The sequence below is a fragment of the Perna viridis genome, chromosome 4, assembly GCF_037379345.1.
Source record: "Perna viridis isolate PV_CMFRI_1.1 ecotype Kerala chromosome 4, ASM3737934v1, whole genome shotgun sequence".
Classification (NCBI taxonomy): domain Eukaryota; kingdom Metazoa; phylum Mollusca; class Bivalvia; order Mytilida; family Mytilidae; genus Perna; species Perna viridis.
The window spans coordinates 46,016,529-46,041,625 of NC_142448.1; the positions used below are offsets into that span (position 1 = coordinate 46,016,529).

General features: G+C 34.8%; 1 protein-coding gene across 2 annotated transcripts in view; it reads left to right on the plus strand.

The window, feature by feature from the left end:
* LOC148620277 (PDZ and LIM domain protein 2-like) overlaps nt 1–23,752 on the plus strand; it is a 31,842-nt gene extending 8,090 nt beyond the window's left edge. Inside the window, exons 3-5 of one of the 2 annotated variants that reach the window (XM_088581041.1) lie at nt 566–729; nt 18,297–18,476; nt 22,609–23,752. In XM_088581041.1, coding sequence (XP_088437167.1) covers nt 566–729; nt 18,297–18,373 — 241 coding nt within the window. In that variant the 3' untranslated portion in view covers nt 18,374–18,476; nt 22,609–23,752. The remainder of the gene's footprint in view (nt 1–565; nt 730–18,296; nt 18,477–22,608) is intronic. The other variant, XM_088581042.1, reaches the window with a different exon arrangement.
* Nucleotides 23,753–25,097: the final 1,345 nt, after the last annotated feature.

A 25,097-nucleotide genomic window follows, 5' to 3' on the forward strand; every position in this document is an offset into this window, starting at 1 on the left:
TTCATTTTTTACTTTACAGTAAAGGGGTGGTGGTTAAGACCGTATAAAACTAGTTTAACCCCACCGCAGACATGCGCCTGTCCACAGTTAGGAGATCATGTTAATGTGTTTTCGTTCTGTTACCGTTGATTTTATTACTTTTGCTGTTTGGGCCTTTCAGATCTTACTTAAAGGTGTGTTTACACTTATTGATGACATTTTGGTGAAGATCTTCGTAATTATAAGTATTTACTATTTTTATTAAGGTTATTTGGGTATGACCCTAACCGTTTAAATATAAAAGGACAATGGAAAACGAGAAAGGCACACTCTAAGAAAGACAATGTGACGAAATAACATATAAAAACTTATATAATTACATGTATTGTAACATAAAGACAAAATATTGTTTTAAAAATGGATTTTGGAGATATTTGAAATACATGACTATTGCATGAAGCAAGAACAAATAAGATAACGAGGATAATAAAACATAAAAATACATATAATTTTGTAAAATTTGATGATTATCTGATTTGATAAAGCATAACTACATCTCAATCACTTACAACCGCTTTAATTCTAGAAACGTCATCGACGTTGGTCAGCATCAACCGAAACCACAACAGAAATCTCGGGCGGAAGTTGACGAAGAACCATCTGAATACAAAGGATACACTAATCCAAATGTTCAGTCTAGATCATTTAAAATCTTACAAGAGTCATTGAATTATTCAGAAGCGCCACAAGGTAAAGGTTCTTATCTATAAACTGTTGATGTATTGCATGACTTAATGTATTTGAGCTGAATCATGTAAAATGAACCATGCTCCTTAGAGACAATCGAAATTCAAACATATCTTTTAGGGCACTTCAAGCTGTAACCAAACAAATAAACTATTCTGTACATAAAACGTTTAAAGTTTCAAGTGATTGATGTTGTAATTGGGAAAATAGTTTACAGATTTTACCCTATTTTTATACAACTGGCAAAAAATTGCGGTCGTATAATGGTATTGCGCAGTCGTCGTCCGCGTTATTGTCGTCTGTAAACACTTTGTTTTTGTGAAATAACTTGAATATTAGTTTGTTTGTTTTTTAAAACTTTATAACAAAGTTCAAAACCACAAAAAGAATGTTAGTATTGATTTTTGGAGTTGTGTCCTCAATTGTTTCAGAATTAAGGACTAAAATTGCACAAAAACAAACATTTTTATAACTCCAGTTAAAGTATATGGATATTTATGGTATTGTTCCAAAATATTATGTAACACAATTGTCAGATTGGGATTGCTTTTGTGGGTTAAGACTTGAACATTTTAGAAATTACGGACAGTAAAAAGCACAGCATGATTTTTGAATTATATTTATTAATAAGTGTGTCCACACTTGCCCCAAAATTAGTCAGAGTTCAACTGGCTGCTGTTGTATCATGGAGAATATTTTTAATCTGATCTCTAGATGATAACTTGGATAAAACGGAATGGATTGCGTTGTATCACATGGGCCGTCCCTTAAAAATACACTATCATCCACTTTGAAATTTGATTGGGATTGATTTTGGAGGTTTTGACTGAAACCTTTTAGGAAAAGGATCCAAAAATGTATCCACTCTTGATTACATTCTTACATGTATCCTGTGTCAAATGTCAAATCGCAATCAAATTTCAAAGTGAATGATAGTGTATTTGAAAATCAAGTTTGAATGGTGTGTCCATATTTGGCCCAGCTTTTCACGGTTTCACATCTTTGGTTGTACTAAGCTGCACCCTGTGAAACATTTAATTACCTGATCAGAAGTTGAATTGTTGTGACACTTTTGAAGTGTGTATCACCCTTAAGCTCTGGTTAAATTGTTCACAGTTTGGGCTATTCAAGTTGTTCACTTTTTATTCCACCATGTACAAACGTACAATTTGCCGTCGTCTGTCTGTTAACATTTTGTTTCCTAACAACACCCTGTGTGTAAATATATGGATCCATATGAAATTGTGAAAATAAACAAAGCTTAGGTTACCACTAAAAATAAAGGGCGGATTAATTTGTATACGAACCAATTAAATTGCAGTAAAGGTAAAGGTAAATTTTATGTAACATCCGCCTTATCGGTGAATGCACATGCGTGTACAAGTCAACAATTAACATTGGCTCTGTAGTGTTTTTTTAATTGACGGCAAGGTTTACGATCATTTGGTTTTTTGGCTTATGTGAGCTTCGCGCATGTCGACGGGCTTGTGGCGGAGGAAAGCACGAAATCAGACTGGTAAATCGGTGTCGATCCCGTGATTACAAGTTCAGTGCCTTAAATACTCGGCCATCCTCCCACAACTTCGTTGTGTAATTATAACATGCTGCTGTTGTCATTGTACATTTGTTGTCTGAATAAAAACATGAATATAAGTGAAAAGATCTTTTGGAAAAAGTGCTGTAATGTTCTGGGCTGAGGTTTAATTTCAGAAGTGTGAATTAAATCTGCAGGTACATGTATTAGATGTAAATAGGAGGTCAGAATATGTATCTTCCTCATGTGCAAATAACTTGAGTAAAAATAAATTGCTCTCTTTGAAATTATACTAAAAGGTGCCATAACCTAAAAGTACGCTTTTGTTTAGTGTGTAACGATTTTTGATTGCTAAAAATGAACTTACGTGGTCTTCAATATGATTTGACACTACAGCTTGAATATAAACACAGAATATTCTACCAGTATAACTGGATTGAAATCAATGAAAGTTGATATGATTGTACCTTAGATATTCGTGTAAGGACTTTTTATCTAAGAAAACATATGGCCGTATTCACAAAAATAGGATTTTGCTTATCAACCCAGGTAAGCGATTCGGGCTCTTTAGAGCCTCTAGTTTGTAAAAGCGGCCATGTGTTTTTCCTAGATCAATATTCCTAACACTCATATCTAAGGTACATATACAATCATATAAACTTTCATTGAATTCAATTCTGTAATAGCATTGAAAATAATCAACAACAAAAAACAAAAAAGGGCAATTTCACAAATTTTTCACGGAAATTGGTGTACAGGTACACTGTAGATCCCACCATTCTGAACATTTTTTGCCCTGTCAGAATCTGACTTTAACCTTTTTTGGAGATATCAACGAAACACTACTGTTTGACCCTTGAGTTCTATTTTGATTAATCGCGGTCATGTTTTACTTGAATAAAGAAGACAGTAGTCATTTTGTGTAGGATACTAGTACCTAAAGAAACAATCATGCCAAGTTTAGTCCCAAACGCTCCAGTAGTTTCAGAGATTTTTGAAAATAATAACATCAAAAATTGCAAAAAAGATAGATGTCATCATGCTGAATATTTTCACTTTAATGTCAGAATATGGCTAAACTTTGCGATTTAGGGGATATTTGCAAGAAAACTACTGTTTCACCCCAATGTTCAATTTTTAGTGACGGCCGCCATGTATTTTCATGGATCAAAAACCTAAAATCATTGTATGCAATATAACCTAAGGAACCATGATACCAAGTTTAATTCCAATCAGTTCAGTAGTTTCAGAGAAGAAGATTTTTTTAATATTATAACACCAAAAATACCAAATATCGCCCAAAAGGGCAATAACTTTAACATCGGTTAACAATTTTTCACAAAAATTGGCCTTATGGGTAAAAATAACAACGGTTATTTTTTGCAGAATACACTAGGAAACAATTGTACCAACTTTCATTGTAGTTTCAGAGAAGAAGATTTGTGAAAATTGTAACATCAAAAATTGCAAAAAAAAAAAAAAAAAAATGATACGATAAAATGCAATTACTGCTAACTTGTTATAGGATATTCACGAAAATTTAAACCAAGATAAATCTCAACATGCTGAACACTTTTATGCCAATTCAGAAATTTGTGAAAAACTACCGTTTGGGCCCTTTGTTCTATTTTTAGTAACCGCGGTCATATTTTACTAGAATAGAACAAAACAACGATCATTTTGTAGAGGATACCCTAAGAAACCATCCTATGATGTTTAATTTCAATCGGTTTAGTACAATGTAGTTTCAGAGACGTAGACTTTCGAATATCATAACTTGAAAAATTGAAAAAAAAATCGTCCAAAAAGGGCAATAACTCCAACATCGGTTTGGTCCACAAATTTTCAGATATAAATTTGACCATGGACAGATATCCACATGCCAAACACTTTTTCCCCCAAGTTAGAATTTGGTTAAACCTTACGATTATGGAGATATTTGTGAAGAATTGCTGTTTGACCCCTATGTACTATTTTTAGCTACGACGGCCGTGTTTTTGGCGCCTTTATTAAACACAACTTCAGTGCAAGATACCCCAAGGAACCTCTGTGCAAAGTTTCATATAACTCCGCTCAAAAGTTTCAGAAAAGATTTTTATACGACAGCATACAAAAATTGCAGTCGTATATTAGTATGGCGCTGTCGTCGTCGTCGTCGTCCGTTGGTTTTCGTGCGATAACTTGATTGTTATAGTAGTAGATCTTTAAAACTTTATAGCAAGGTTACAATCCACGAAAGGACTGTTTGTATTGATTTTAGGGGTTAAAGCCCGAGCATTTAGAATAGGGGACCAAAAAGGGACAGAAACGAGCATTTCAAAGAATTCAACTTTATATATCTCCAGTAAAAACCTAGTTATGTCTATGATATTGTTCCACAATATTCTATACCACGAAGATCAAACTTGGATTGACTTTGGGCTTAAAGACTTAAAACTGTAAAGAAATTTTCCTGTTGTCCAGACAATAACTTGACTATTATTTTCTCTTTTTTTTTGGTCCGATTTCGACTTTTTTGTATTGAATACCTTATGAAAATCCGTAACTGCCTTTTTCCAATCAGATTTCAAATACCTCTTACATGTACGTATTTGAGTTATAAGCGGTCAGAGAGGCCAAAAACCAAAATATTGACTTTTATTGCCATCAGTTGGCGTCCGTCGTCCTCGTCGTCTGTTGTCGTCGTTAACAGTATTTCAAAACTCTTCTCCTCTGACACTACATGACCAATTTGAACCAAATATAGTATGAATGTCCCTTGGAGGTATTTTGCATAGAGAATAACGAATTTATGAACGATAGCCACGTTTAAAAGGTAAAAAAGGAACTAAATACAAATAAAATATGAACAAAACGTAAAAACAAATTGATAAATGTGAGCCTAAATTTTCGGCCTTACGGTCTTCGTAAGGTTCTGCATAGAACCGATTTGGGGGTTTTGATCGGCCGAAAAACATGGCTGCCGTTACTTAAAATAGAACATAAGTGTCAGACAGAAGTTTTTCGCATATGTCTCCGAAAACGTTATGTTTAGACAAATTTTGACTGGAGAAAAGTGTTCAGTATGAGTCGATCTATCTGTGGTTAAATTGTCGTTTTAATTTGTTTAGCCATGTTGGAATTATTGGTCTTTTTCTACTTTTTTTGGCTCTTTTCAATGTTTTTCCTTTCAAAAATCTTCGCTGACATTACTTAACCAACTTGAACCAAATATTGGATGAATGTTCCTAAGGGTAGTCTTCATAGAACTTACATGTGTATGTGTTGATATCGGACATGGATAAATGTGTGTAGTTAGTATGATATATATCTCCTAGGGTATTCTGCATAGATCTGATTTGGGAATTTTCGATTCGTCGAAAAACATGACCGCTAAACAAAGGGGTCAGTCGGAGGTTTTTCTAATATATCTCCAAAACCTTTAAGTTTAGCCAAATTCTTTTAATTGCCGAAATGATACATAATATAAGGCCTGCAAAAGTCTGCAAGGGATACGCTTGTTTAAATGTCATAATGCCTCATCAATGATAGTTATATTGGATTCAGTTGATAGACTAGTGAGCAAATACATATTATTAATTTCTTTCGGCAGAATTAATCCTGCTAAATTTCTCGACTTATTTGAATATTCCCTGAAAAAGTGATAAACATCTTCACTCTGCCCCACATCTGCATTGTGGTAGCTGAACATCGAATTTGAGTTAATATTTAGTTTACGTGTACCGTGAGAATAGTAAGTAGGCTATAAATTTGTGATCTGACGCAAAAGTTTATTCATAAAAGAGGAAGATTCTATTCGCTAACGGTTGACGGAACAATTAAATCCGCAATTGTCGACAAGCAACAGAAAGGACCCGACCAGAGCCATTTTGTAATGGGTAAATAGTAGCACTTTGAATTGTTGGTGGAAATAAATTATGGAGATAGTTTGGAGCATTTCTTCTTTGAATATGATAAACAAGTTGCAGATTTCTTCTTGGTCAGAGTAAAATAATGAAATTAATCCTTTAATGATTCTCGTGGCCTCAAGTTGCAACAAGACGCGTTGAGCTACTTACTCAACGGTTATGTATGTTTAAATGTTTAGTTATCATGTCATTTATAGGGGAAGTTAACTTTGCATTTTGTGATAGAGTTATTCTGAGATGTTTATGACATTGTTTGATATATGAGGCTGACTTTATAGCTGATCTGACCCGACAGAAAGAATATATCGTTTGGTTAGTCACCTTTAATCTCTGTTTCCGCTATATATATATGACGTATTATCTTTAAACAATCCTAATTTCGGGGATTTGATACATCGCATCTAAGCTACGCAGACTTTTTGTATCGCTATAGAACTCTAACATATAGGCTTCTGTAACAGGGTTATGTTTCTACAAGATTGAAGTCATCGCTACAGAAGTTTTATGGTCGTCATCATGAACTCGTGGATCCTTATGGTGTATCCATCTGCACCATGAAAACTGATTTATTCAACGGGTCATAGTTTTCCTTTCCTCGTTTGTGAGCAACTCGGCGGGTGTTTCTAGAAAAGTAAATGACGCTTACCCTACCGGTGCACCTGGTCCGTGCTCCCAGTTTTTAGTGGAGTCCGAGTTGCTCATTTGCTTTTGTTCCTTTGTATGTATGATTTTAGTTACTATATGTTCTTTGTTGTGTATGTCTGTTTTCCATGTCTGGTCTTTGTCCCTGGATTACATTCTTTTGATTACCGATGTAACCTTGGTTCCCTTGATTACTCTTAGACATGTCTTAAGACCATCCAAATTTTATTCTTAAACCATGACTTAAGACATATCTTAGGATACATTCGTTGATATGGCCCATGATTAGAGTACTGTAAGTAATCATTTTAGTACATTTTGTACGATACTTTGCTACAGGAGATAGCTACCACACATTGATTTAAAGTTATCAGGTTGCACAGAGTACCATCTGTAGTATTGTTCGGCACAGCAATATTTTTTTCCGTATGCTGAAGATGTAAATCAGGGGCTGTGCCAACGAAGTTTTCTTAGGAATAGAACGTGTCTTAGCATGATCTTATGACATATCTTTTTCCTAACTCATGTCAACAAAAGTATCCTAACTTAAGATACCTCGATAGGTGTCGTAAGATGATCATAAAATACTCCTTAAACTAAAGATGGACTTAAGATGTCCCAAATTGAAAGAATAGGAACAAACATGTCCGCTGTATATGTTCATTTCATAACGAGGAAAAAACATTGACGAAATAGAGTTTTTAAAGACAAAGATAACCCATTAGACTATTTTCTTTACGTCCACAGTTTACGGAATTCACTTTGAGGCAAATATCCTCCTACACCTTCTTTATGCATCATATTAATATTATAGCATTTGATACGCTTTTAAATATTGTTGCATTTTCTCTAAACTTCAGTCAATATGATTGAAATTAATTTCCGAAAAATTGGGGTTCTTTTCCTTACTGCTCATGATTCTAACGACTTGTAGATTTCAGGCAATAATGATATTGTATAAACAAATATTTTGTATCAACAAAACCTCATTGTTTTGTTATTGTGAAGATTTTATCCTGTGTCATGCCGTGTGTAAATGACGAATTTGAACTTAATCATGCAGTTCAATGTCTACATGTAATAGTATCCAAAACGTGCGATCATACTTTGTTTTTCTCTGAAATTTTCATATTTTTTTTCGATGTCAAATTCCTTTTAATATGTAACAAATGAGTTGTTTTTATTTGTTCATTTAGTATTTAAACGCAAAAAGCGTACTTTTTACGAGCGTTGTTGGTATCTGCTCATTAAAGGAAATCATACGCATACATGTCACTTTAATCTTCAATACCACGGACATGGTTTCATTCATACACATATGAATGTATTGACATTGCTTGGAGATTGTCACTGCACTGTCGGATGTCACTTTAAATCTAATCAAAGTTCGTATGCACTGAATTAATATCAGTCGGTTGTCTTGAACCAGCGCCAGTTAATTACAACAATAAAAGGAAGCAACTTCAAGCGTATTGAAACGTATTGGTGTAAACTGTAAACGATATCTAACATTCAATATGCGAATAATATTACAACTATATTAAAAATCACACCAGCATGTACGTGACATCACAGTAGTATGCCAGTTTGAGTTATATACATGGAACACCGAGATAAATAAAGTAACTGTCCGTCATAATAATTGAACTTACTGGATAGTAAGCCTTTTCCAGTTTCTACATTATCAAGTAGAAATTCAACTCTATAGCTCTAGAAATGTATATAGTCCATGGGTTGGGAGTAACCACTATGCATCCCCACACTAATCAACTTCATGATGATTTTCAGCTACCTTTACATCTCCCATTACCGAGTCAGTTTGTCACCGAAAAATTTCTTGGATTCTTTTTCAGTAAAAGGCATTTGCCAATATTTGTGCCCCACTGTCAAAAAGCCAAGATTTGTGCGACTCAATTCTTCGAGTACCTAAGTCCCTCCTGGGACATTACGTGTAAAGAAACTAAGTATATATAGGTTTCATGATATAGCCCGATGTCCCAACTTTCTTATGTTACTACGAAAGCTGTAACCGTAACACTTACGGTTTATGAGTAACATGAAAAAAATATATCCCCCTACCCAAAAAATCGCTTAAATTTACATAGTTTTCAACGTCGAAACCCCTAGAGTATTTATGCATAGTAAAAGTAGCAAATATGATATTTTCTGTTCAGTATTACAATGAATACTTCTGGAGTTCTGTTGATGACTTGTTGCTATTTTCATAGTCATAAATTGCAAAACATGGGATTCTCGTTTATACCCTAAAACGTCGCATAAATTCAGTTTTCTGCATAGTGAAACATGAATAAATAATTTTCATGAAGGAGTTTTCCAGATAAAAATGGAATAGAAACCAATCCTGGTCCTATTGTCTTCCATATTATACCAAAATAATGTATGTAGCTTACCTCCTAAAATTGACCTGATTAAATGTGAGCTTATATTATAATAAACTTTCAGAAACATATTCGTCTTGACATAAATAGAGCAGGCGGTGGAGTCGCAATTTATGTAAAAAACACACTACTTTATGAGCCACTCCCTAATCTCGGCAATCAAAACATCGAAACTTTATGGTTTAAATTGTAACCCAAAACTCTCACTTTATATTTGTTTTTTTTATGTACCCTCTAACTCAAGGGTGAAACTGTGGGACTATTTTTGATTCTTTGACTATGGATATATAATCTGTCAATATTTCTTACCGGTGACTTTAATATTGATGATGTGGTCGAAGCAACAAAGTTTACAACACAGCTATGTACTTTGTAGACTTATTCATTTTCAATAATGTATTGATGTTGTCAGTGCACTTTTTTGTAGTATCTTGCTGTTGTATCGCCTAAGATAAACTTTAAGGTATATAAACGATTGTCATTGAAACGAACTAAAAGAAAGTCTACTGATGGTAACCATAAATGCTTCACTAAAATTAAATGAAGAATGATACATTTAATTGTAATAACATAAATGATATGTATTGTAATTTTGTAGATATCTATACATCATGAATATATTCCATCCAAAGTTTTCTCTATTAGTCCAAAGCATAAACCTTTTATGAATAATTATATTCGGCGAAAATGAGCCAGAGAAATAAATGGCATAAAGCGAAAGCCAGAAATAATCCTGCACACTGGCAGAAATATATGGATTTCCGTAATGAAGTAGTGGGTGATATTCGAAATGTAAAAAATATTATTATTAATAAAAACAAATCTCCCAAGATCATAGACGAAACAGTCCCTCCATGAAAATGGTTGCGTATTCTAAAATCTGTTTCAAAGCTAACGAAGAGCCATGTTCCGACACTTCACCTAAAGAGTGATGGATAAATCCTTTTCCACCCAGTTGATATGGCTGAAGTTCAGGTCCGGGTGTCAAAGGAATAGTCATTTAGCAGCCCTAAGCTTGTTGTAAAAGGCGACTAAATAGTGCTCAGAACCCTAGCCGGGGGGCTAGGGCGCTCTGCCCACAGAGCAACTGGGATGTGTGCCCTAGGTGGTGGAATGGGGTACCCCTGGCGTGTTACATGCTGGGGTTGTCAGGCTATAATACGGAAAACCTAACCGCAAACCATAGTGGTGCACCGTGTTGGGAAATATGCCACGTTCCTAGTACGTTAAAGAACCCTACTGTGGTACTCTCCCGGAGTAGGAACCACAGGGCTCCGCCACAGGAGGCTAAATTGCCCGACTCTACCCACCTCTCCCTATTTCCAGTGGCAACCAAAATTTGTTGACCCCATTATCCTTGTGCCCCATCCCATTTTCTCATGTTATTATCATTTCATATTCATTTTATCATTCACTTCATGTTTATTGCCTGAATATAGCTGAAATATTGCTGCTCGGGCGTTAAATCCCAACAATCAATCAATCAACTGAAGTTCTAAAGTCTCTTTTTTTGTAAAATATCAAAAATTTACATAGAACCTGACTTGCCAAAAAATGTCCCAGATCCTCCATCCAATATAGATGAATTTGTCATTACTGAGAAGAAAGTTTTGGATCAGTTGAATATTTTAGTCATAAATAAACCATGCTGCTGATGAGAGGTTACTCCTTGAAACACGTGTACACATATCGAAATTTACAATATACAAAACTGGTATTTTTTGTATTTAAGAACCACTGGGTCGATACCACTGCTGGTGAACCTGAGATCCCCGAGGATATTCACCAACCCAGTAGTCAGACTTGTCTGACCCCGAATAATATCACATTTTATCTGCCCTATTTATAAAATCTGACAGTATTCCAAATTTCAAAAAATACGTAAAACACCAAGGCTTCATTCCTTGCATTGCATATGGTAGAACCTCTCGGTGATGGATTTGGCTTCCTCTTTCGATAGATTTGGTTATGAGTTCTTATATACAACTAATATTTTGATTATGATCTTCCTACATATTCGATTTTAATGCTGCTGATGAGAGGTTACTCCTTGAAACACGTGTACAGCATATCGAAATTTACAATATATAAATCTGGTATTTTTTTGTATTTAAGAACCACTGGGTCGATATCACTGCTGGTGGACTTGAGGTCCCCGAGGGTATTCACCAACCCACGTGTTTCAAGGAGTAACCTCTCATAATTCGCTTCGGTAAAGCAATAGGTTGAAGCCTACAAAGTCTACCAAAGAATTAAAGTTTGCATTTGTCCATGATACTTTCCGAGGCATTCCATCCTAAAAGACTAGTACATTTGTCTGAACGAGTACGCGGTGGGAGACCTTGTAGAATTTTACAGATAAGACAGTGAGCTCTTTTTAACATTAATAGTTCGGTTTGAGACAGTGTATTCCAAAGTTCACATCCGTAAAGGGCTTTACTGTAACACATATAAAGTATGATAGAAGAACATGTCAACGGATTAAAATAGATGCATGGCATCCAGAATTCATAACAGATATAGCGGTTGAACGTAGTAGTCTACATGCTTTTGTTGTTTGGTCCATTGACCTGAATCCAGAGTCGAGTAGAACTCCGACATGCATTGCAGATTTCACATTAGGTATAGGATCGTTGTGTAAAGTCAGAGACAATGATGAAGTCCGTGTCTTGATGTGGTGAACGAGGGCATTGCTTTTGGGTGGTGAAAAGCGAAAAGCCCACGTTTTACTGTATGTTTGACAAATGTTTGCATTGGTTTTTCGGACGTTGGCATCAAAGCAATGTCATGTGCTTGTACGGAGCTTCCAACACGAATGTTCATGAGAACACATCCAAGTAATAACTGTCAATCGCGCACACATCGTTAATGTAGACTAAGTAAAACAAGGCAGATAGGACACCACCTTGTCAAACACCATGTTGTACACTAAACCATCAGGAGAGTTTGTTGTTGAATAACACACAACTGTGCATGTTTTTATACATTTTGTCTATAAGAAGCCATATATATAAGCTTTCGTATTATCTAATAAAACCACAATGACGGCACTGTTCCTCTCAGTGTAATGACGGATTATTTCTTGAAGGTTAAATGAAGCGTGGATACTTGATAAAGATTTCTGATATGCCATTTGAGTCGGATTTGAGAAGGTTCTCTTCAAAGTTTCTAAACGGTCTATCAGGCTTTCTCGAATATTTTGTAATACAGCTAGTGAGCGATATACCACGGTATGAGTTCGGATTTGACTTGTCATTATTCCTTCCTTTACATAATAGAACCATAACACTTGTTTTCCAATCTAAAGGAGAATAACATTCCTGTACTATCAAATTAAATAAACTACACAGATGTTTCTGTAGAGATTTTCCATCATATTTTATGTGTTTGTAAGATATGTTATCGAGACTAGATGATTTGTTGTTCTGTATACGTTGACAAATGTTGTTTATTTCTAAGTCTTCGAATCGACAGATAGGAGCGCCTATATTCGACTGAATTTGTCTAATCTGTTTTACATCTTTTTCGATAGATTTCCTGGTCGATGGATCCATTGACTTGCAATCAAATTTATATATGCTTTCAAAGTGTTCAGCCCATCCGCTACAAATTTCATCATCAGACTCGCACGATTTCTCCTTTATGTGTAGTTCACGAAAAACAGTTTGTCGTTTGTATATATATCTAGTCAGAGCCAATGGAATATTCTATGCGCTTGGCAATGTCCCTTACGTACTCGGTTTATGTCTTCTCTAACTCGTTACGGAAAACACGTTTCGATTGTTTATAGTAATGGCAATACAAGTTATTTCTATTATTAACGTTTCCGCTCTTAATCCAGATAGCTCGCTTAGCTGTCATGTCTTTATGTGAATTTTTATCTATTTCAGTCCAGTAGGGCTTGATGTGTTTAATAATTTTTTTTAAGGGAGTATTTCTTTGTCAGATCTGATAATCGCATCATTTATAGTTTTGTAGTAGTTTCCAATATCCTCTCCTGAAACCGGAGATGTTGGAACTTTAATGGACCATGAAAATTGCGACAGCGCAAATGCGTTATCCGAGACGGAGTTAGTTTCAAGCGCCTTTTTCCATGAACCTTTGTGGAATTTCGAGTTTTCTAACACCTCGTCTCTAACGGTTACGATGTTGACAATTTCTAACGAACAGAATATAGGTTTGTGGCCAGAGACATAACAAAGATCATCATGCGGAACTATTACTGAATCGACAACCTTGAGGTTTTCACAACACGTCACAATATGATCAATAGCAGTTTTAGATCCATTTACATACGACTGGAAAGTGCAAACAAACCCTTTTGCGAAGTTTTGAGTAGGTAACGATATACTATGACTAGTATCCACCAAACGTTTAACAAGTTCACTACGCCGATCTGGAACATAACGCGGTCCTGCTATTTTGCAGTTGAAATCACCAAGTATGAACACGGGGCTAAAATAAGAGTATGCACTATAGATGTCCATTAAATATTCAAGTTCGTTTGAGAATGCAGTGATACGCTTCGTAGCGGCAGGTAGGTGTACCGATAGGAAAAACATACTGGGTAAATTCGGCAATTTCAATTCGATGCCACAAATTCTATCACTGTCTATTTCAATTTCTGAGATATACGAGAAAGTGTTTTTGATACCAGAATAGCGACTGCTCCTCGGTAGTTGCAGATGTTTTTTTTTTTTTCGGGACAAAGTTCGTCGACACCTTTTCCGACTGCAAAATAATCACTACGAGGACTATTTAAGAACTGAAATTGACAGGTTCTTAACCAATGTTCTGACAAGCATAAGAAATCAACGAGATAGGCTTTAAGTAAGTGTAGTGAATATGGTGCAGCGGACATGACACCACGGCAATTCCAGCTACAGATTCGGATTACCATTGTTAGTTTACGTTTTTCTCCGATAAGAACTCGGACCACGGTAACCAGTCCTTCATGTACATTCGCGTCTGGCCAAAATGCCGGTCAAGGAATTATCTCCTCACATTGAGCATCGATGTTTAACTGAGCTGAAGCGGTAAGCCTGTTTTTCCTGCTGACTATATCATCAATTACTATCACTTTGTCACTAAGTATGTTGGGTTTTGACTTGAGACTACAAACCTCAAGTGATCGAGTGTCGCTGAGGTTATTCACTCTGACTAACTCAGATTCAGAGCTCTTACGTAGGTTGTTCATTTCGTGAGTAATGGTATTATAGTCACGTTGTATCTTGTTAACTGTACACGTTCGTTGTACATTATTGTTTTCAAATTCAGACACCTTGAGTTTCAGCACTTCAATGCCACTTTTATACTTTTCTAGATCAAGTTTGTAGGAGTTAAACTGCAAGCTTGCGAGTCGTCAACAGCTGAAGTTTTACGCGCGGTTAGAGTTCTTACATTTATCGTGTATCTTAAATCATCCGTATATTCACAAATACACGCAAGATATAGCGCATAGCAATCATTTCAAAGTTTTACCTCGATTGTTTCGCCGTTAGGCTCAAACGTTTTTTTAGGGTCGCGTTCGAGTGTGGAAAATCTTGTCGGTTACAACGTATATCGAACATCGTCAATATTGCAGTTCATGCAGTGACACTTCTCTATTAGTTTAGCCACAAATGTGTCTTTGGGAAATAAATGTTAACAAAATGTTGGTCCGCAAGTCGGGAATACCATCTAGGCCCTTTAAAGTTCGAAAAACCCTTAGCCGTCCGCTGCACTAAAGCCAGAATTCTTTCGATTTAGGGCCGCCAGCACATCGCTCAAGGAAATAATTATTGATCATTTGTTTTCTTTAGTTTAATGACAAGATTACCTTGTTTTCTATAACTTTTCAAATTGTCACTACTGTTAATTCTTTGAAATCTATTGTATAACATTTTATTTTTGAAAATTACCCTTTTTAGATCACCATTCGTATAAGGAACTGGTTGGAAAGAATTTTCTTTTCTTTCAGAAGTGCATGCTTGTTAGCTATGTCAATAAATTTCTACTGAAATCCTCGTATGCAATATTTACATTTGTAGAATTATCAAACTCAAAATGTTAGTCCATAGGATCATTTGTGAAATAGGGCAAATCAAAGTTAATAAAACTTCTTCACATCGTTTTCTTTGGAACGGGTTTCAGAAGTTTACAATTTATTTGTACCGAGATAAAATTGTGTACATTGCTGATTCCTTGCCCAAAGTTGTATGTTTAAAGACTTTCTTCGTTCATTAAAATCAATTCGAAAAGGGCCGATTTGCATGTAGCTATCTTGATGATATTTTTAAGATGTAAAATATCCCACTTTGTCTGAATTTATTAGATTCTTTCACTTATCGACATATTGACGATGTTCTCCCCATTTAAAACCATTTATTCACCAAAACTAGAAATTAAAGAGACTAATGACACAGTGTCCTTTTAGACGTTCACTTCGAATTTGACGACAGTAGTCATCTCAGTACAAAAAATATGTGACAAACGAGTTTTTATTTTAAAATAATAAATTTTCCATTCTTGTGCAGTAATATACCAGCTAGCCTTGCATATGGTGTTAATGTTTCTTAGTTGGTAACGCATGTCACTTATTGAAAAATATTCTGTTTCTGATAAACAGATTGTAGATTATGAATGTTTACAAATTAAATTTTCTGACGTTTTTTTTTTCGCCCCGTGCAGGTCCGGGTGTTAAAAGAATAGGCCTGCAGCAGCGCTAAGCTTGTCGTAAAAGGCGACTAAATAGTGCTCAGAACCCTGCCCACAGAGCAACTGGGATGTGTGCCCCAGGTGGTGGAATGGGGTACCCCTGGCGTGTTACATGCTGGGGTTGTCAGGCTATAATACGGAAAACCTGACCGCAAACCATGGTGGTGCACCGTGTTGGGAAAGAGGTCACGTTCCTCGCACGTTAAGGAACCCTACTGTGGTATTCTCCCGGAGTAGGAACCATAAGGCTCCGTCACAGGAGGCTAAATTGCCCGACCCTACCCACCTCTCCCTATTTCCAGTGGCAATCAAAATTTGTCGACCCCATTGTCCTTGTGTCCCATCCCTTTTACATATCATCATCATTTCATGTTCATTTTATCATCAATTTTATGTTCATCGCCTGAATATAGCTGAAATATTGCTGCTCGGACGTTAAACCCCAATAAACAAATAAACAAACTGACGTTTTTACTTGTATAGTATCATCATTTCATTTAACTTGACGCACTGTCCACCAAAAGTTCATGACTTTGAAACTCGTGACTAGGATTCACATCATGTTTATATATTGTATTTTAATAAGTTCTTTTTATATTCACTTATTTATTGTTTATATTTTCTGTACTGTTTCGAATAATGGTTTTACTGATTCTGACCGGTGGCAATTTGATGCTGCCCATTTGTGCTGAAACATACCGAAAATAATGAACCGTAATGGAAACGGAAGGTATAGCGCCATAAAACTTGGTTTAATCCATTAAAAAATTTTTCAGACCTTTTCTCCTCTGACACTACTTGACCAATTAGAACAAAACTTTGATTTGAATGTTCCTTAGAGTATCCTGTATAGAACTGATATAGGAATTTTTGATCTGTCGAAAAAATATGGCCGCTGTTACTAAAAACAGAACATAGGAGTCAGACAGTAGCTTTTAGCATATATCTCCAAAACCGTTAGGTTTAGCCAAACTCTGACAGTGGAAAAGTCGTCAGCATGATGAGATTAGTCTGATGTCAAATTTTCATTTTAATTTCTTCTGTTGGATTTATTGACCTTTTTTCGACGTTTTTTTCTAGTTTTAATGTTCTTTCTTTCAAAAATCGTCTCCTCTGACACTACTTGACCAATTAGAACCAAATTTGAATATTTTTTGGGGTATCCTGCATAAAACTGTTGTGTGGATTTTTGATCCGTCAAAAATATGGCTGACCTTACTAAAAATACAACATAGGGGTCAGACAGTAGTTTTTCGCTTATTATATCTCCATAATCGTTAGGCTTAGCCAAATTCTTTCAATGGCTGAAATAATCCTTATAATAAGGCCTACAAATGTTCCCAAGGATCGAAGTTGTCAGACGGCTGCCTGTAAGAGTTATTGCCCCTGAAAGATGAAAAATGGCGAGTTTTTTGTTTTAGTTTTTATCCAATATCTTGAAAATATAATAGAAAGAAACTTTCAGTTGCTGAAATGATCCTTATGATAAGTCATACAGTCTTTTTGAAAATTTGTGGACAACTCCTTGTTAAATTTATTGCCCTTGAAAGACAAAATTGTACCTGGTGAGCGATTCATGTTCCTAGGAGCCTCTTGTTACATCTTTATTTATTGATTGATCTGAAATATTTTGGACATTTATGTCATGTTTTATGGGCGATCAGTGTTAAATAATAATAATAATAATAATAAATTTCTTTTGGCAACTCTTTTATCCATGGTGCTTTCGAGTGGAAAAAGAAAATATACGCATTCTCAAATTTGCACTCTAAGGTGGGTGAGGGTTAGAATGTAAACTTCAAATTCATATATTTGTAAGTATATTTAATTTGACCTCGTTACATTCTGGTATAGTGCGCATTTTATCATTACAAGGTAACGCGTATCAATAGAAAAAGAAGTTTTGTTGCCATTATGGTAATCAATGAATTCAAGTATGCAAATTTGTAGCCATACAAAAATATGTACAGCAACAAATGTACATCGCATGTGCCACTCTGACTCTAGCAATAATCAATAAATCTTTGCGATGTACTGATATTTTGTTGTCGATCAGGATCAAGCACGGGGTCGAAAACGTCTACTAAGTGTCCGCAGCCCTGTCTCCGCCACGGGACTGCCTACACAATTTATGAGCGCCCGAAAGTTTGACCAATGAAATGCATTCTTCGAAATGGTGAGCCTTTTTCGTTCTATCAAATGTATCATCACATCTCTGTAGTGCCCCTGTCCAGCGATTGATTCCTATTATCGGCTAATAATAACAAGAAAGTTTATTTCTATATCTAGGATAAATTGGCGTAAAACACTTTTATACTTACTTTTGACATCTCATATTATTTTAGTTAGAGCTAGGAAATCAGTTGAAATGATAGTATTTCCTCTTTTCAGATGAGGAGGATGGAGGAGGACAAATGAAACTGATGGATATGTCAGAGTTCATGTTTCGTTCTGGACTGTTGAATTGAAAAGTTTGACAACAATTTTTGCATATCTTGGACTTTGCATTCCTACTTGTCTTAATTGTATTATTTTTTATTGAAACGTGAAACGACATAAATTCCCAAGAAGGTACTTGGAATTGCCTCGTGTCTCAACGTTTTAGTGTTGTTTTTATACAACCGCCAAACTTTTGTGGTTGTAAAATGATATGACGATGTCGTCGTTGATATCTTCCGTGGTTTTTGGACATTTTATTTCGTGAAAAGAAAGAATCTCTTTATAAAATTGTATCATTTTTTTCTACCTTGAAATGAAAGCTTGTGATTACTTAAATATGGTTTAGGCCTCAAGTGGTCAGTAACCAAAGGAGAAAGGGAAAGAAGTTTTTTTCAGGTTTCCGGACAATGATTTGAGTGTGAGTGTTGTGTAAAGTTGAAATTTTATGAACATTCATGTTCAAAAATAATATGTATATACGTACGAATCTTTACAGTACAAACAAGTACAACATAAGCCGTAAAGTATGTTCCAACCTTTTCACAATTCCCTGAAGTAGGTTCCAACCTTTTTTTACATTTCCTTGAAGTAGGTTCCAATCTGTTCACATTTCCATAAAGTGGGTTCCGACCTTTTCACATTTCTGTAAAGTGGGTTTTAACCTTATTTGCATTTCCATGAAGTAGGTTCCAAACTTTTCACATTTCTGTAAAGTGGGTTTCAACCTGTTCATATTTCCACTTTTCCGTTAAATGGGTTTCAGTCTGTTGACATTTCCGTAAAGTGGATTTCAACCTTGTTTGCATTTCCATAAAGTGTTCATATTTCCACTTTTCCGTAAAGTGGGTTTCAACTTTTTCACATTGCCTTATTAAAGTAAGTTCAAACTTGTTCAGATTGCCGTCAAGTAACAAACTTGTTCACAATGCCGTTAAGTAAGTTCAAACTTGTTCACTTTGTAATTCTAGAAATAGGTGTAATTTTATTTTTATTGTTACATGATTTTCCTATTAAATTCAGAAAAGGGGAAGAGGATGCATTTTTCAAGTAATTTACTTTTAATAAGCATCTTATTCTGAAGAAATATAAAGAGAAAGAATGACGTTATTTTATGCAGAGCCAATTGAGACCAAGGCATTTGAAGTAACATCGATTTTCTACAAAACGAACCTTCTATATATCCGAATACTGGAACTGTAATTACGACGTGTACAATTGCAATGCAATGTTTTTCTGTCCTTTACACATATACATGTGGAGGTATGAAATTTTTAAATAAATTCTGTCATATGTAAGAGGAGTGGTTTGGAGATGTCTAAAATTGTAGTTGAGGACTGCAATTTCTTCTAATTTAAACTTAAGTAAAAATATAAAGAGACACAGCTACAGATGTGGGTTATCACGTATTTGATATTTTTCTCTAGTTAAGTGGTTTAGTGCATCGACAGTATTCTTAAGATATAATGCACATGCGTTGATTGTAAATATCAAATCAGTGGTAAGGTAATTTCAACAGTATTACAAGGAAGTATGACACTGTTACTAATGATATAATTGAAACACCGTTATTAGGTTTACCTCACTTGTTATATTTTATAAATTATTTACTTGCTTCCTAATGCTCGAAACAAAACTATTTTTTAAATAAACGTCGTAAAACAAATTGCAGGCGTATAAGGGCATTGTTGTCGTGGGTGCGTCATTGTGGACCTTTACTGTCCGCACAAACACTTGAGTAAATGTATTTGAAAAGCTGCGACGCAACCCATCATAATACAACAATACAACTTAAAGCTGCATTAGCTGTCATTTTCATAAATTTTTGTTTCTGTTGAAATATGCCTTTTTCTACTAAATTGTACTTTTCCTGTATAATTTCATTTGATATCCACACATAAAATGCATTAAATACATGAAATAGGTGCCTATATATTTATTGTCTTGCAAGACAAAATATTGACCTAGATAAATTGTATGCATGTGACTTCTGGTGACCTAAATCCGCGCATGTGCTGTAAGGGTCGCTTTTTTTTTTAAACAAATCTGATTGCAAAGCGAAAGTGGTTATTCAACGGTAAAGGAATACCAACGGACTCTAGCCGTAAAAGAAAAAAGTTCGATTTAAACACAAGGATCCTTTTGAAATTTACGTATTGTGATACAATGTGTCACAAATATGGTCAATAATTGTCATTATTTATTTGAAAACTAATCAAGAATAGATGAAATGAAATGTAAATGTGCTTACCTGTGTATTGTTATTGTTTTTTTCCAAGGTTATTTATAGTATTTTTAAACCAGGTGAATATCCTGTCGGCGATCTTCGAAAGTTATTATCAGAGCTATCGATCTACTTTAATTAAAAAAACGTTGTTTTCACAATATTCTGTAGGTATTTTTGACATTTATTGCTTCCATTGCATTACTACAAACTTATTCCATTGAATCAGCAAAATTCAGTAGAATCAGAACTGAACAAATTCGGCAGCTAATGCAGCTTTATACAAATCTATTGCGGTTAAATTTTCAACACAGAATCGAAGTGGACCGTTTTGGCCCTTTTGTCTTAACAGTTCAAGTCATAATCCCAAAATTCAAACTAAGTCTTTCTATGTTAGTATGGAATTCAAAGAAATCTATATACTTCTACTCGTGTTATCAAGACATCGGATAAATGCTTGTTATTTGTTGGTTACTTTCCAAGGGGCTCAATTCACACACACTAAAACTATTCTCAGCCTCCTTGTTATTGATGTTATTGATGTATTAGTTTGACTTATGGGGTCGTAGCAACCTGCGTCATGCAGGACCTTTTATTGTATTTGGTGCAACAAAGAAAGCAGTATGTTGTACAGTTTGCAGCTTTCAAATCGTTCAAAATAAAACGTACAATATTTTCGTTTAAACCGTTTTAAAATGAGGGCCAAGAATTTGCCAAAAACAAGACTAATTGGAGGGTTATAACAAAATTACCGAACTGATAATCTCTAATCAATAGTCAAAAGGTAAATTCCGTATAGCAGGTGACAATACCAAGGCGAATTGACTTTAACAGATAGTTCCGATGAAAATGGTGGGGTAAACCAGATTTTATTGTCTATGAAATAAGTATACAAGTATATATTTTGTTTATTTCTTAAACTATTTCATTTAGGGTGTAATTTTAAGGCTTGAATATCAATAATTAATTAATAATCTGTTTTTCTTCCTTTTTTGCAAAAAGTAAATCCTGTGATTCTTCCATAATGCTGATTTTAATCTTAACAACACCCATTTATGTGTCATAAACCAATGCTTTGTCAATCACAATCATAATTTAGAGATTTGTCAAGCTTAAATGATGTGTTGCATAATTTGGCAGTAGTTTTTTTATAAATTCGTTCTCTGTGGTCGTATCAAGCGGCATCCTTGGGAACGTTTTATTACTAGATGTTTCGTTGTAAATGAGTTTCATAAGTACTGTTCTGTTCTCCTCTAAGTATTCATTATTTCTCCGTGTGTCTGTAGCTTGGTTCTTTTGAATATGCAACGTGTTTCGTTTTATTTATAGGCTTTTATTTGCATGTTATAAATCCTCCCATTGATCTGCATTTTATTATCGTGTTGATTAAGATATTATAATTAACATCTCTTTAAACTGCATCAATCGTTTTATTTTTAAATGTATCAATGACTTCTGCATTGGTATCGATAAATTATTATAAATTTTGCACAATTATGTGTAGTACAATATAATTGTTAATTTAAATGTTTTCAATCTTAAAAAGTGTAATCAAGGGAACCAAGGTTCTAGCGGAAATCAAAAGAAAGCAATCCAGGGACAAAGACCAAACATGGAAAACAGACATACACAACGAAGAACATTAATTAACTAAAATAATACATACAAAGTAACAAAAACAAATGAGCATTGACCAGGTGCACCAGTAGGGTAAGCGTCCTTTGCTTTTCTAGAAAAAGACATCATTATTTATACTGTTGTGCCACAAAGAAACGTGTATAAATGATAAATCTCTGAATAGCACATTTTGTAACATTTCTGAATCAGTTCATGATTAAATACATGTTATATTTGTACAACAGCTCCCTTTGTAAGATCTCTTTAAAACTATTCTATTGTCACGTAGTTATCAATTATAGACTACAACCTCGTGCCAGTAAAGGAGTCTTGTCCATCAAAAGTTAAGAACTATACAGATGTTTTATTACTTTTATATTTGTTTATTATGAAAATACGTTTCAAGTTATCTTCTTTCTGTTTCAGAATAATTGGAATAGAAGGCCCTCCAGTCATCGAAGACGTGTGCCAATTGTATTGATTTACAATATAATGTGCTATATCATTCCTCTTTTTTCGTAGATGTTGTTTTGACGTTAATTATTATACAACATATATTTACATTAACTTATTATTTTTGGGGCTTCGCTATTTCAGGAGTATTATGTTTGTTCATTTGTTGTATTACTTTGTCAGGTTAAAATGAAGTTAAGCTAAAATTTATTGTCATTACATACATGTTGATGATTATACAAAATAATCGTTTTTACTCATCTGTTCTTATCAACGCTAGATAAGATATATTAGCTGAACGCCTATGAATACTGTGAAATTAATGTAACATTTGCCCTATCAATTTCTTCGTGGCGGTTATGTATTGAATTAGGGCAACACAAGTAATATTCCCAAACTGTACATAGGAAAGAACCCATCGGCTACATCAGTTCAGTGCATGGTTTTAGCTAACCAAGACCGAAGGTCCACGTGAGCTATCGTCATTCATTACTTGACGTCCATTATTGCGACGGCGTCAACGGTTTTTTTTCCCCAAATCTTCTCTTCTGACACAATTGGACCAATAACTTAACTTGGTATGACTGTGTGTTTTTAGTCTAGAACTTGAGGATATTTTTTGGCCGCCGTTACTAAAACAGAACATAGAGGTTAGACAGCTGTTTTCGCATATATCTCCAAAATTGTTAGGTTTGGTATCATGATTTACAAGTAATTTGATTATGGCTTTATTCCACAAATCGGTGTAATTCATTGCTATCAAAATATAGTTGTTTTTTTTAATAAACAAGAAAAACTAAAACAGTATAGTTGATTGTATTTATATTTATAAAATAGGACATAAGTTTGCTTTGGAGTTTTGAGGTGTTACTAGGTCTATAATTTATACAGGTGAATACAATTCAATATTTTTACTTGTATTTTGGTTATTGTTTAACATACTTTTCAAGGCTTTGAAATGAATTGTAAATAATTTTGAACACAAAGCCCTGCATTGTATAAAAGATCCCCTATATTTATAATATTATATTTTTATTGTTGAACTACATATTTATCAATTGGATAGTTATTTTTCAAGTTTGATGTGTGTCTATCAGTGAATAAATAGAAATAGAAATATGTGTTTTAATGTTAATTTGATTAAAAAAGTAATCAAGGGAACCAAGATTCGAGAAGAATGCAAAAGAAAACACCCCAATGACAAAAAGGTCAGGAGGGAATACAGACACACACAACAAAAACATGAAATAACAAACATTACACCCACAGAGATATAAAAGCAAAGAGCAAGCCGGACTTCACAAAAAGTGGGAGCAAGCGTCCTCTCATTTTCTAGAAACACCCGCCGAGTTGCTCATATATTGTCACATCCGGGGTAGACGAAAGAGGAAAAGAACACTATTACAAGGTAAACAAAATAAATTCTTGTGTAGATTGATACATCGTACCGATCCACGAGTTCATGATGACGACTTCAATTTTGTATCAACATAATCTTGTTCCTGAATTATAATTGTTAGAAGTCTAACACGCTACAAGAAGTCGGCATAGTTACGGCAAGTGGAAAAGAATATGAAGAAAGACGAGCGACAATGGTTCGAATACCTTGCAATTGAAGCTGAAACAGCAACCAGTAAAGGAAACATGAAGGCAGTTCATATCACCAAAAAACTTGCCAAAAGTAAGACAACACAAATTGAACACATAAAAGACAAAAATGGGATACTTTTAACTAAGAAAGTGAAGTAAAGTCAAGATGGAGGGAGCATTTCAGTGAAGTTCTCAATAGACCAGAACCACCAAATACAGCTGATATAGTAGCACATGAAATTGAAACACTTCCTATCAATACAGAACACCCAACTTTGAATGAAACTAAATCTGTCATTAAAGAGCTAAAAAGTGATAAGGCACCTGGATATGACATCACAAATGAATTGATAAGAGCAGATACCGAAACATCTGTAAAACAAATCCACAAGCTTCTGACAAAAATATGGGACGATGAAGTAATACCAAATGACTGGAAGAAAGGTTTAACAGTCAAACTGCCAACGAAAGGGGACCTCACTTGCTGTGGGAACTAGAGAGGTATGACACTAATACCAACAACATCTAAAATTCTCGGAAAAATTATAATCAAAAGAATTGCTGAAGAGGCAAACAAACATGTAAGGGAAGAACAAGCTGGATTTAGAGAAGGATAGGGGACAACAGAACAAATCTTTATCCCGAGGAATATAGTCGAACAAACTATTGAATGGAATTCCAACCTATACATTTTGTTTATTGATTTTGAGAAAGCGTTCGACAGTGTACATCAAGACACACTCTGGAAAATTATGAGACACTATGGCATTCCAGACAAACTGATACTATTAGTGAAATGCATGTACAATAACAATGAATGTGCTGTAGTAACATCCAGCGTCACCTCTGAATGGTTTAAAATCAAATCTGGA